The following is a 13,923-nucleotide window of genomic DNA, read 5'->3' on the forward strand; positions in this document are numbered from 1 at the left end:
TAACAAATTCAACTAAAAATATCTAAAAAATATTCCGGCCCTAGGAACTCGATCCCGGCTCACTTGTACCATGTCTGAGATTGATTTAAAAAATGATACAATTGTTCAGGGTACCTATTGTCCAAAACAATAAACGCTAGTCTTTTAAGAATATTTACTAAGAAGCAAAGATGGATTTGCGTAAGTTTACAAAATATTAAAAATATTTCAAATAATTGAGTTTGTTGAGATATTTTTCATATCTGATTTTAATGCTAATATGTTGAATTCAACTTAGTTGGTAGAAGACCAGAAAAGGTCTTCTTCGATATTCTCTAGTATAAAATTTTAATACGATTCTATGTGTAATCGTCGAAATTGTAGGCTTCATTAATTTGTTGATATTTCTAAACCAACTATAACGAGTATAGTATAATACATTGTACAGTTCTAGTTAGCTTGATATGTCGTACGGCAATGCTATTCTAATATTAAGAATAACTACCTACAATAAATAAATATATGCATATGAATAATAATATATGTATCGTAGTGGGTAATACACACAATAAATAAAATAGGGGGCACAGCCTTGTTCGAGGACATATGGGGCGAAGAAAAATAACCCCACCTTAATGATCTATATAAAATACATCACACTGGACATATTCATGTTTACTTCTTCTTGTCTATGAAATAATATACAGTAAATACTTTGTTAATTAACGCAATAATTAAGTGTTTTCATATCATTTTAAAAAAAAGTTATTATACGGTATCAAGGATTTTCAAAAGAAAACGAGAAACTATTTTGAATACACAGACAGCAATGAATTATTTTAAGGTAAGGATCATATTTGGAAATATTTTAAATAGCTATTAAAAGTTTGTTCTAGAAATTTTAAAGCGATTCCAAGGTCGTTCAGTGCTTGTTAGAAGAACTTCTTCTAGAATGTCTTTTGTTACTATAGAATACTTTGTGCGTAGTTTTTAAATAATAACTGGTTTATTTCAAGTTTTCGATTAAGTCTAAATTTAAATTTTTTAAGAAACACTTTGAGAGTCGAATTTTGTTCATTTGCTCGCATTAAATTTATTTGAATTTATTTGAATATTTTTTATTTATTTGAATTTAATATGGATTTATTTAGTATTATTATTACCAATTATTTTAAGGATACTTGAAATTATATTCATATTTAATAGGTAGTGTTTAATCAAAGCCATTAGCTTTTTAAGTCGAAAACAGTTCGAAGAAGTATAATAATCTCCAATACGACAACAGGTTTGATGGGCAAATTTTATAGTACACAAGTAAATTACTTTTATCGGCCAACAAAGAAAAAGCAACGAAACTTTAAATTCAACCTATTTATTTGATATTCCATATCCAACATTTTTAAAATCGTAAAAGTTTCGTGGTTTAAAGTTAAATTTCGTAACATCAGAATGAGATATGCTAAAATTATAAAGTAATTTAAATCTGGTTCGAAAGATTAAAAATACACTGAAAAGAAATATTTAAGGTTGTTGTCTTCCTATGGGCATTTTTATTTATTTATTAAGGATATTATAATATAGTTATCATTTGAAATCGATTGACTGTTTCTATCTCGAGATAAACTTAATTAAAGTTCGGATAATTGACATGGTAAACACGGGAGAGAAGTTTTTTAATTCTAGAAAAACAACAGCCAGAAATTTTCAAAATGTACATGTTCTGAGTTAAAAAAAGAAAAAATAAAATTATTGACCATTTCAATCTTGAGATATTTTAACGCTAATAAGTTAAACAATTTTATTGTTGAACAGAAATAACTACAGTTAGAGTAGTTGGGAAATATTATGTGTATTAAAACAGTTGAAGAGTACAGTATAGATAAAATTATACATTATTTCACTACAAGCTTATATAGTCTTACCGTTCATATAATTTAAAACATATTTTACAATATTTTAGGAAGACAACAACCTGAAGAAACAAAAAATTGTCACGGGAAAGGAAGGAAGGTTCATATCTACGAAAATGTTTATCTATACTTAAGGCTTCTTTAATACTACTTTAATGCTTGTTAAGAAGTTAAAAAATTAAAAGGAGTTATTTTTCTTATTACTAAGTGAATTGCATAGAAATTTTTGAACATTTTTCATTTGTAAGAGAAATTGAATGTGCAGAAATATTCCCAAAGAGACTTAGAGTGATCAATTGATTTCTATACTCAGTATTGTACGATAAATGACACAAGAAGATATATACCTACCAATTTTTACGACTTTGAAATACTGTGGGAAGCAATATATTTATTCCTTTTACAACAATACGTCATAAGAATATTGCCACAGCAAAGACTATAATCTTGAAATTAACTTATTATAACTCAAATTCTGTGACCACTAGTTTTAACAAACAATCAAACTCCGTGGGTTTGATCAAAAATCATTGTTGAATTAAATTTGAATCTATCCTGTCTTTAAACAATCATTTCCGTTAAAAAAAAATATAAACTTGAAAAGTGTTATTCAACAAAAAATTCACTTCCTCTGTATTAGTGAAGAAATAAAATTATTAAAATATTTATGTAGGTATATCTTATAAATATTCATGACTAAAACCAAGCATGCACCAGTTATTTATTAAATAAAACATAAACAAGTTTTTAACCAATTATTATGCAATCAGTTTCTAAAAAATAAAAATAAACAAATTATTAATTATAATAATTTTATGGAATGTCTGATGTCCGGTTTCTGATTTTAAAAAACTATTTGAGATTGTTATTAATTATTATTCACATATGATGATTACTTTTTATTAAAAGCTGCAAGGAAACTTTCATTTGGAATTATACAAAATTTTGAAATAAAAATCTTAGATACAATAACTCAATTGATTCGATATTAATTAATCAATATTATTGACGAATTTTTAACTAGTTATGCAATGAAAATCTAACTAAATTTTTAATAATTTAACTTAACTTTAACTTTTTTTATTATGTGAAGGTATTTTGAATCGTTACATTTTTCAGTAAAAAAAATTTTTTTTATCTATGAAAATATAAATCGACTATATATCAAAATAGCACCTTTTAAAAGTAGCTAGGGCTCCAGCATTTTGAAAGCACAACGAAGAAGACATATTTTACAATATTTTATTACAAAGAAGAACCAACTATCTAGAATAAATATAGATTCCGATAAACTTTCTCTCGAAGGTAAATTGTTATTATCTACCTATTATTAATTGTCTATAGATTACCGACATATTTTATTAATGCTTCAAGAACTTAAATCTCTAGAGAACATGAGGAAATGAATAGTCGGTCATAAATTACTCCGCCTTTAAAGATAAATTTTGCTCCTTTTAAAATTACCAAATATCCTTGTGCAGAAATACCAAGATATATCAGGCTGAAAATTTTAGTTCTGTCTTGCGGAGTAGCAAACAATATTGAGGGAGGGGGTTATTGTGAATGTTATTGACCTACTTTAGAATTTATTTAGTAATTTATCTAAAAAGTCATAATTCTTTCACCATATCTATTTTTAAGAAACATATTTATCTCGGCAGGAATTGAATATTCTAGAACTTTAAGCCATATTTTAAGCTTTAAGTTACGTGGAATATTTGGGAAATACTGTTCTTCAGTATCTGACATTCTGTATTTTATAAGGTACTATGTTTTCTACTAGTTAAATATTTATTGCTATTGTCCGCCTGGCATATTTATTTCGTCGGTAAACAAAGAGTTTATTTTACAATTGGTAACATTTGGATCGATTAAGTCTCTTTGCATTTTATATTTATACAACCTTAAAATATACTAATACTTATTTACTACTGCATTATCTTGTATATTATTTCAACAGGCTTCAACAAATATAAATAATAATAACATTCTATAATTGATGATTAGAATGTCATAAATATTCACTATTAACGGGTAACGACTACCAGTTAGTCATAAATAATTTAAATTTAAATAAAAACTTTCATTTTCTAATTTTTAAATTGTTTTAAGTGATGCACTTACCTAATAATTTTTATATTAATGTCACGTGCGTAATTTAAATATTCTTTATATGTGACAGTATAAAGAAATTATATTTTTCCTAGTTCCGATATACATAAAAAAGGGAAAGCTTCCTGAAGATGCAATTAATTTTACCATATTTTTATTAATTTGTGGTTTATTTTCCAGTGAAATTTTTATGTTGTATGCTATACCATATGAGGAACACGAAGTGTTATTTAAATGGTAAACAATTTCATATACTCGAGCAATGCATTGGCAATCTCGGAAAATAGCAAACAAATGACAAATTTTTAACAGACCAATTAGTTTAAAATAGTTTTATATAGGCTTTTTTATTATTCTAGCCAGAAGATATTTAAATTACAAATAGAGAATCTTCTATCCAACTCTCGACAAAACAGTATCCAGTTCAATATCCACTGTATCGAACAACGCATCCTTTTTTGTCGTGTATCGTACAGCCCAAAGACTATGCTTATATTCTTGCTTAAATTTTAATTATTCACAAAAATACGCTGATTTCCCACGATCCACAGGCATAATTCATCGAGAAGCTCACCAGAATTCACTTTTTATAAAAACTCAAATAATCAACCAAACAGATATTTTTTCTAATGTTTTAAAAGTTTAGTTTAAAAATCACCCATCTGAAAATAATATAACCATAAAAGCTCTAGTTATACGAAACTAAACAAAATGGTGCCGCCCGGATTCCATAGAGTTCTGATAAATAATGTAGAAATTCAATTACGTACTATATATACCAAAAAAAAGAATATTTGCTAAAATTTTACACATACGATATTCGGCGAATATACATAGCATGTTTTTTACACCAGTTTTGACCAACTTTTCTATTGGCTTTCTTTTTTCTTATTGGTCTTTTGTTATAGTCTTCAGTATTTTTTATTAATAATTTAAAAAATTTGTGTTTTCAAAACAGCAATTATCATAATTTGGTGGAAGCGCCTCTAATAGATTTCTTTCGTGCATTGAAGTCTCCATTATAAACACAAGTCTTATATTCTTTACTGTCCACACAGACATTTATATGAGATGAGTATCTAATATGTGGTCAAGTTTTAGTGAAGAAAATTAACTATTGCAAAATTTTAGATAAAAATGTACCAACGCAAAAATATAGTTTAAGTATACTTCAATCTTATATATTATTTCTCTAGCCTTAATATATATTATTTCTATAGCCAATCTTATATATTATTTCTGTCGGTCCGCGAGATTTATTCCCATATCAAATTCCATGATTTAACCCTCATTTTAAAACTGATCGTGCTGATAAACTAGTTAAAATATTATTAGTTTAATAATTGAAAAATACATTAATTTTTTAATTAATTAACAATATCAAATTTTACAATAGAATTTTATTTCTTTACCGACTGTACAATACCAAACAAACGATACCGGCCCTCAGTAGTATTTGAAGTTTATTATTCAATGAAAACTCCATTCTTTTGTGTTGTTACTGCATATTAATTTAACTTTCCATCTAAGGAAAAAAACTATTTTTCAGATTTAATGGATTGTAATATTTCTATTATGATTTTTGTTAAATACAAAACAATTTCAATGCCAATTTTATATATTTTTAGATTACAAAATTCAAACAAAACATGCTTTTAACAAAAACTTGAAGTAGGTGTTGACATTTAGAAAATCCGATCTGCTTTATTTTTTTCATAATGTGAGATATTAAAATTATAATAAAAACTATGAAAAATAACTTGAAGTTGATGACATTTAGGGTGTGGCTGGCAATTAATTTAATTTAATTTTTTGTAAATAAAACTTTTTTTATAACCATAAAATTTTTCTAAAATAGAGTATAAAACGATAAAAACTTTGATGGATGTTATAAATTAAAATATAATAGCATTTTATTAGCCTACAGTCGCCTACACCCGTGCGCAGGAACCAGTCAAGAGGGGCGGTTCAAACTTTTTTTATTATGTTAAGTCAAAAAGTCAATAAAACAAGAAATTCTTTTTTCGAGTAATGTGATATTCAGTTACTATTTTATTTAAATTAATTCTGAGAGAAATTCACCATAGGGTTATATTGAGCGTGGCTAAAGCGTTCGTTGTCACAGTTAAAAATGCCAGAGCTCGGAGCATTTGGTAGACATTGGAAACGCATCTTCATAGCAAATATCGAGTCCTTTGACCGGCTTTTTAACGTTCTATCCGCCCCTCCTCATGGTTCTATCGATCCCATTAAAAGCAGGAGTTACCCGAAGAATGCCTGGGTATTTGAGTCGCTGTTTTAGCGCAGATTCGTGAAAGCTCTCCTCCATTAAGAGACATATCCAACTTGTAGAACGTTTGTTGAGCAAAGAATCCCACAGGCCCTTATTAGAAGCATTAAGCTCTATTTAACTTTTTTAAATAATTTGTTGAAGGATATCTATTTTAAGACTTCCTGCATCACTGGTCTAATTTTTTTAAATATAAATTTTCAGTAGAAAGTGAATTATTTTTCTACAACAATGGATACATTATGAAAAGTGATACAATTGAAAAATAAAAAAATGTAATATTATAGTTATTAAATATAAATTATATAAACATAATCATACCATATGCATATATTATTGTTATGAGTTATTGTGTCATTTTAATTGCCATAAATAGAGTTAACACTTATTGTGAGTGCATATAATAGATCAGGCGATTTAGCAGAAAAAAAGGAAGAACAGCCTGTTGTCTTCCTTTTCGAATACTCAAATTAGAGATAATTTCTAATGCCAAATACAAGCTTTAATGCGATCATGGATATTATTTCGGGAAGATAAACATGTTCGTAGCTGGTACGAGTGAGATCAAAATTTATAATGCAGTGTTATTCTTTATAAAATAACACACAACTTTTGTTTGAAAAATTTTTCTGTAAACTTAATAAATTCGGCGGAAAATGTTTCAAACAAATTATTTTGAAAAACTATAATGATAATAGAAATTCAGTCCTATAATCGATCAAAAAATAAAGTGAAATTTACAAAATTTAAAAAACCCCCGACAAATGCGTTTTATTTTTTGTAAATCGATTTTAGGAAATTTCGCTAAAAAATTTTGTCAATCAAGTCGGTTCGACCGTTTAAGGGCTACGATGTCACTGAGAAACACACGGATGCACAGATAAACACTTTAAACTTATATATAAACACTTCTTCTTTAATCAATATCAAAGAGATGGTCAAGGACATCAGATGAGATGAAAAGGATATTTACAGAGCTATCATTTTTTGGGACAAATTTTTGGAAAATTTTAATTGAAATTGAAATATTTGACTTGACTTTGTTCTTTTGAATTATTGTTTTGAATAACCTAATAATTATTTTACCATTTCACTTTTCGAAATGAATTGAGCCAGGTTTATTTAACCATTCAAAACCATAGTAATTATTTATATTTTAAAATTATATGTTATGCCTTTTCCAAACTGAATCCATTTTGAAGATCACTGTCAAGTTTTAAGTTTCTCCGGGTACAAAACTCTAAGCTCGCATATGAGCATAGCTTAGAACGCTCTCCGTTAAATTAACTTTCAAATAAAACCAAAAATTTTTCTTTCAAATAAAATCAGTTCACCCGTTTAGGCGCTACGATTCCACAGACAGACAAACACACAGACACACACACAAAGCGGTCAAACTTATAACATCCCTTTTTTAATTAGGGGGTTAAAAATAACTTTGAATTTGTAAACAAGCAACGTAGATCAATTGTGTTGTTCACTTATTTCTGTTAAAATAACCCGATCTATAATAAAAAATAAAAATGTAGGCTATGTACCTAGAACTCCGATGAAAACAAACACCTTCATGATTATATTACTATAAAAAGTAAAATACAATTAGAATAAGATGTAATATTAATTACCCTTTATATACATAAATAATTATTACAAAATAGTTGTTACTTCAAGTAGTAAATAGTAAGTACTTTAATCTTGATTACTTAAAGATAAGTGTCTTATTTTATATTTTAAACTGGGTCGTGTCAATTCAATTTTATACTTTAAGATAATTAAAATTTAATTTCATTTTTAAATTTTAATTAATTTCACTCTCACTTCAATATTTCTTCATGGATTCGTAATCACAACATTATCTTTCGATTTATCTGTTTATTATCTCAGTTTGTTTATTTGGCGTTCTTTCAAGAAAGAAAAAAATTTGTGTGATTTTAAGTCACAGTGATATCTATTAATTTAAAGAGCATCATATTCTGCTTTTTACTATAAGGAGATAGTCTAAAAAAATAATAGAACACGCTTATGTAACAAGCTGAAATCAAAAGGAGAAAAAAAATTCTAAAAGTTAAAAAAAAAAGTGTTTAAGAAAAAGAATCATTTTATCGAAAAAAGCGTGGGCTGCTAGATTTCAATTATTGACAGACATTAAGTAAAGTCATTATGAAATATCTTAAAAAGCACCCTTCGCTTTTTTATGTTTTTTTTGAACTTGAAACTATTTTTTATTTTCTACATTTTATCTCAGGCTAGGTACAAGCTTGTTTTTTTAGTTTTTTAAGACGTTATTATATAATAATATTATTGATTGTTATCTGCGCTTCCACCAGAATTATATGAAGTATTGTTATTATAAAATCGTTAATCCTAATTTCAATCTAAAATTTTGAAGTAGATGAAAATGACGTTTCGAAGATTCCGTTACATAAATACATAGATACATCACTAAAGCTCATCAAGTTCGGCTACTAGCCGGAAAAATAATTACAAAACTTGCATAGACCGCATGGTGACCCGAATAAAATAAGCTTATCTTCTGTTACGTAAACTACCAAAACTAAAAAATTGGCTCGTCTTCGAAAATTCGTTTTTCTTCTACAGTACATAAAATATACACAGTATATCGTTGAACACAATGAGCATCCATCAAACAAAATTCTGCCAATGGATTCGTCGAAAGTTGTATATTTGATCCTAGAAATACAGATCAGACCATTTGTACACCTAGAAGTCCTTTCAAATTTTATATAGTAAGTAGAAATATAATCATACTTTTAAAAATAAAGTATTATTGGAATAAGATATATATTTAATAGTTGGAATGCATAATTTAAACAAAAATTGACGATGAACTTACATTAAACATTGAAATCGGAATATAAACTTGAAATATTTTAAAGCAGGTGAAGACCTTTTGAAACAACAAAATTGGCCATCTTAACATTTTACAACCATGGAACAAATTTTATTACATATCTTTAGGCTTTGCAAATACTTACAGAATAACATACAATACGATTGTAAAGGAATTATTATTTGAAGGATTTTTTTTTATTAACACTTTAATATGACATCCCCTTGGGCGATTAATTGCGCCGATTAAGGTGTGGAATATTTCAAAAATATATTAATAATATTTTTATAATAACAAATTGTAATACAAATTAACTGCTCAAAAAAAAAACACTGTCGGTTTTCATACATAAAATTTGAGAGCTAATGAAAAACCAGCAATAAAAGGGTGCAGTCAGTTTTTTTTGCCTTGAATGATATAAATAAAACTACATTGTCGTAGTTATTAATATCGGCCTCAAACAGTTTTGAAAGACATATATTTCTTGCTATCCTGCGGCTTTTTTGAATTTCAAATAGGGACTAGACAATTAGGATAGTTTTTTAAAATTATATCAATAAATCAATTTAGCAGTGTGATTTTAAGGGGAGAATTTTTTTGGATTTATTAAAATATAGATTACCATATGCAGAATTGATGATTTTTTTTTATATATACAGGATAATTTTGAAACAAAGCTCGTCCAGTATGCCTTCTTAAAATCTTTTGTCAAAAATTTTTTGCTTGACCTAAAGTTTGCCATTTGATGAAAATACCTGATTTCAGGTATTTTTATTTTATAAAGTTTTTATCAAGAAAATTCTTTATATTCTTTCGAAAATAAAGGTTCATATTTTACCGTTTATTGACATTCCAATCCTTTTTTTGAAAAAATTAGTTGGAAACCTTTTTCAAAATCACCCTGAACTAGACAATAAATGCGACAATTTTTACAATCTTTTAACGGGACCTTACTACTTGTTCAATGTTTTATTAGTTTTTCAATCACTAAAACTGAAAACTATAACATACGTTGATATTTACTTAAAGGAATAGACATTGATTAAAAAAGTTGCAGCAAAAATTTGGCTTCCATAAAGGAGAACAGTTTTAACATTGATTCAGAAAATCGATAATCGTGTTATCATAATTATTTGGTGACTTTAGCTCTTGAATCTTTTACAGTTATTTTCTCCCTTTGGCAACCGTAGGCTGCTGGCAAAGTAAAGTCAATATTTTAGACGATGCTTCTATAATGGATCATTGCCCTTTGCATGACCACAGTACCATGAGAGATAATTAATCGTTATATATACTTACTTGGCGTTGTAAATCGATTCGGATTGTTCCACAATAATTCGCAATGTAATAATTTGAGCTGTACACAGTCGTTTGAGATCCATCCGTTCTTTTCTCTGCTTCTTTTCACTCGTAGCTTACTAAAGGCGATTGAGAATAACACATGATAAATCCTTGCATGGGCTGTCAAAAGCCTTAAAATCTTAATTTTCATTTATGCTAGCAAGGATTTCATGGTAAAATATAATCTCAGAAAAATTAATAGGGAATATGGCTAATGTAGCTTTAACATTAATATTGTTTCTAAGAATATTTTCCAATTGATTTAATTTTATATGACTCAAAATTAAAAAGCGAATGTTTATTATTGTTATGTAATAAAATTTTTATAAATTAGATCATAATTCAATTAAATAGCCAACGCCTTAAACAATTTTATCAATGCAACGTAATCAACCAATAGTGCATGACACGCTTCATCAACTACGTACGTGGAATTTTTGTACCGATTTCATTTAATTTATATACAATAACAAATTCTTTAGCATATAAAATAAATTTCTTTTGTCTATATTTAGATGATGTGTTGTTGATCATATAACTTCCTACCGTTTATATAATAACTATGTTTCCTGTCGCGTTATACAATATGCGTTTTGTTTACATTTTTTTTCTGAACTATATGTGAAATATACCTAGTTCGTTACTATAGTAGAAATTTTAGCAATTGAAAATGGCCTTCATTCAAAATCATTTATTTTCATATTATGTTATTTATTTTTATATATGAACTAGCTGACCCGGCGAACTTCGTAACGCCTAACAGTCGATTCTATATTTTTTATTTTTTAATACTTTTCAGATTTCTTATCTGCAAAGGGAAAAACTATATGGGCTATAATAGTTATGATTAATAAACATACAACTGTAAATGCTATTACAAACCTTAAAAATTGGCATGAAATTTTCCCGAACTACTTTTGTTGCTCAGCAACAAAAAACAAAGCAGTCGTTGTATTGTTTTGCTTTCCCGGAAGCCCTCTACTAACACTTAAACTTTATGGTATGGTAAATTAAAGTTCAAATTGGCTTTTAATTATTATTACGAATTTTCTGTATGGGAATATGGAAAAGCGTTGTTTTAAGATTTTTTCATGCAATTTTTTAAATTTTTATGTCCGTAAGAACCATTCTAGTACTTCAAGGAACATTATAAAAAAATAATTAGCAAAATCGGTTCAGCTGCTCTAGAGATTTAGCAACACATTCAGCGATTCATTTTTATATTATAAATAAATGTAAGAACTAAATTAATTGGATAAGGCTATGTAAAAATCTGATATACAAAATATGGGATTTCGAAAATTTGAGACACAGATTCAAACTATTCACCAATGCCCAAAAATTATGCAAGTTTCTGTAATGAATGTTTGACTTTTTGATTTTGTGCCAAAGAGTAGCACAGTTTACAAAAGGTCGCGCTTGAAGAAGTTTTTAAATTAGGACACTTGTTATTATATAAGTACTAGTTTAAATTTATAATATATGACCACTTAAGAGTGCAGAGGAAATATTTGCCTAGAGCGTTCTTGTCATTTCATCCGTCTCTAGTTAGATGGTTAGTTCTAAATCTAACATTTCATGAGTTTATGGCTTATTTTTCGTGATCATGATAGAGATACATAAGAGACGATATAATCTAGTTAAAATGAGCGCTAGGATAATTTTGGATAAAAGACTTGATTTTTAGACTTGGGTTTTTTTACATGTAGTAAGATTAAATCTAAATCAATTCAGAAAATTTTAGCAGGAGTTTCCCGATTATTTAAATAAAAAAATTACTTCAAAAGTAGGCATATGTAACATTGGTCTTATGGGAAAACGGTAGACTGATGATATTTTTTTATAGATTTCTTCAAAACTAGTCGGTGGAAATTAAAGGAAAGCCTTAAATTAAAGTTAAAAAATTAATAAATTATTGAAAACATAAAAAAACTCGTTGTGCCCGACTATTTAAGGATGTATGAGCACATGGTAGTGGGGACGCAATTTAAAAAATATATAGTTTTTCAATGTTGATGGTGAATTATTTTACAACTTGACAATATAAAACGATAAGTAACAATAGAATTTTTCGATACCTGGAGTAATTTTCAAAATATCGATAATTGAAAACTTATAACAAAATTTATCATCAAAGTTGAAAAAAAGATACAAATAATTTCACAAGTCTAAACTTGCCTTGGCAAAACCTTGGTACAACCTTAACTTATCTGATGTCTCACCTACTAAAAAGTTCAAACTTTTTGAAAATGTATTTAATCTATATTTTTTAATTTTCAGGTATTACTTGCGTTCTCGTTAGCCGTAGTATGTTCAGCCCAATATAACACACAACATACCACACCAATCCCAATTTTAAAACAAATCAATAGACACAACGAAGATGGTTCATACAGTTATGGATACGAAGCTGCAGATGGATCATTTAAAATAGAAAGTAAATATCCAGATGGTCGTGTCTTTGGTAAATATGGTTATGTAGATGATACTGGCAAAGTTCGCGAAATCGAATATGGTGCATCGAAAAATGGTTTTGAACCAGCTGGTTCTGGTATTAATGTTCCACCACCAACCATTAACAACAACAACAACCTTTCACCTTTAGGACCAAATGAAATTGATGATGGACAATATCGTGAAGATCCTAGCATTTACTACAAAAATGACAAATACAATACAGCTCCAGCACCACGTCCAGTTTCAAACCCCGTCCAACCTCCACCAGCATTCCGTTCTAACTATCAACAACCACAATATCGTCCACAACCTCAATATCAACCACAACCTCAATATCAACCCCAACCACAATATTACAATCCACAACCAGCTCCAGTAGCCCCACAACAATATTACAACCCAACTCCAAGATACAACCCCGCCCCAGTACACGTTGATCCAAATTTATTCCGCGGACACCCAGCAGCTAATTTCGATGTGAATACTGGATCATATTCGATAAATTATTAATTTTTATTGTATTATTTAGATAGGATTTTTCAATTTATTTTTAATTAAATTAACGAACTTAAAAATACACCTATTTTTAAAAAAAATTTCATTTTTCTCTTCTAAGTCAGAATTTTGGATGTCGAATGTGTTTTGTTTTTGTTTTCTGTACATATTGAAAGAACTATAAAACGTAATTTAATTTGTAAAAAAATCAGATTGTATTTTATACTGTAAATATTCTTTAGACAAGAAGAAAAATCATTTAACTGAACGATTAAGATTGTAAACCATAACAAATTATTTTTGGGAAAAAATTTCGAAAAAAAATTCTCATTCTTGAAATTTCATATCCTTTAACATGACAGAAATATATCGTTTTTCTTCAAAATGAAGGATAATCTGCTTCAATACGAGAATGAAATTTCTTTCGAAGGAAAAATAACAACAGTAATATGATATAATATTTTCCTATTTCAAACTAACAAACTCAC

At 27.8% G+C, this 13,923-nt stretch overlaps 1 protein-coding gene across 1 annotated transcript; it reads left to right on the forward strand.

Moving 5' to 3' along the window:
* Window positions 1-649: 649 nt before the first annotated feature.
* On the forward strand, window positions 650-13,617 carry LOC123302365 (DNA translocase FtsK). Its single transcript, XM_044885278.1, has 2 exons — window positions 650-823; window positions 12,764-13,617. Exons 1-2 carry the CDS (start codon window positions 809-811, stop codon window positions 13,448-13,450), a joined length of 702 nt encoding a protein of 233 aa, XP_044741213.1. The 5' UTR covers window positions 650-808; the 3' UTR covers window positions 13,451-13,617.
* The last annotated feature ends 306 nt before the right edge of the window (window positions 13,618-13,923 follow it).

This window comes from Chrysoperla carnea, chromosome 1, assembly GCF_905475395.1.
Source record: "Chrysoperla carnea chromosome 1, inChrCarn1.1, whole genome shotgun sequence".
Classification (NCBI taxonomy): domain Eukaryota; kingdom Metazoa; phylum Arthropoda; class Insecta; order Neuroptera; family Chrysopidae; genus Chrysoperla; species Chrysoperla carnea.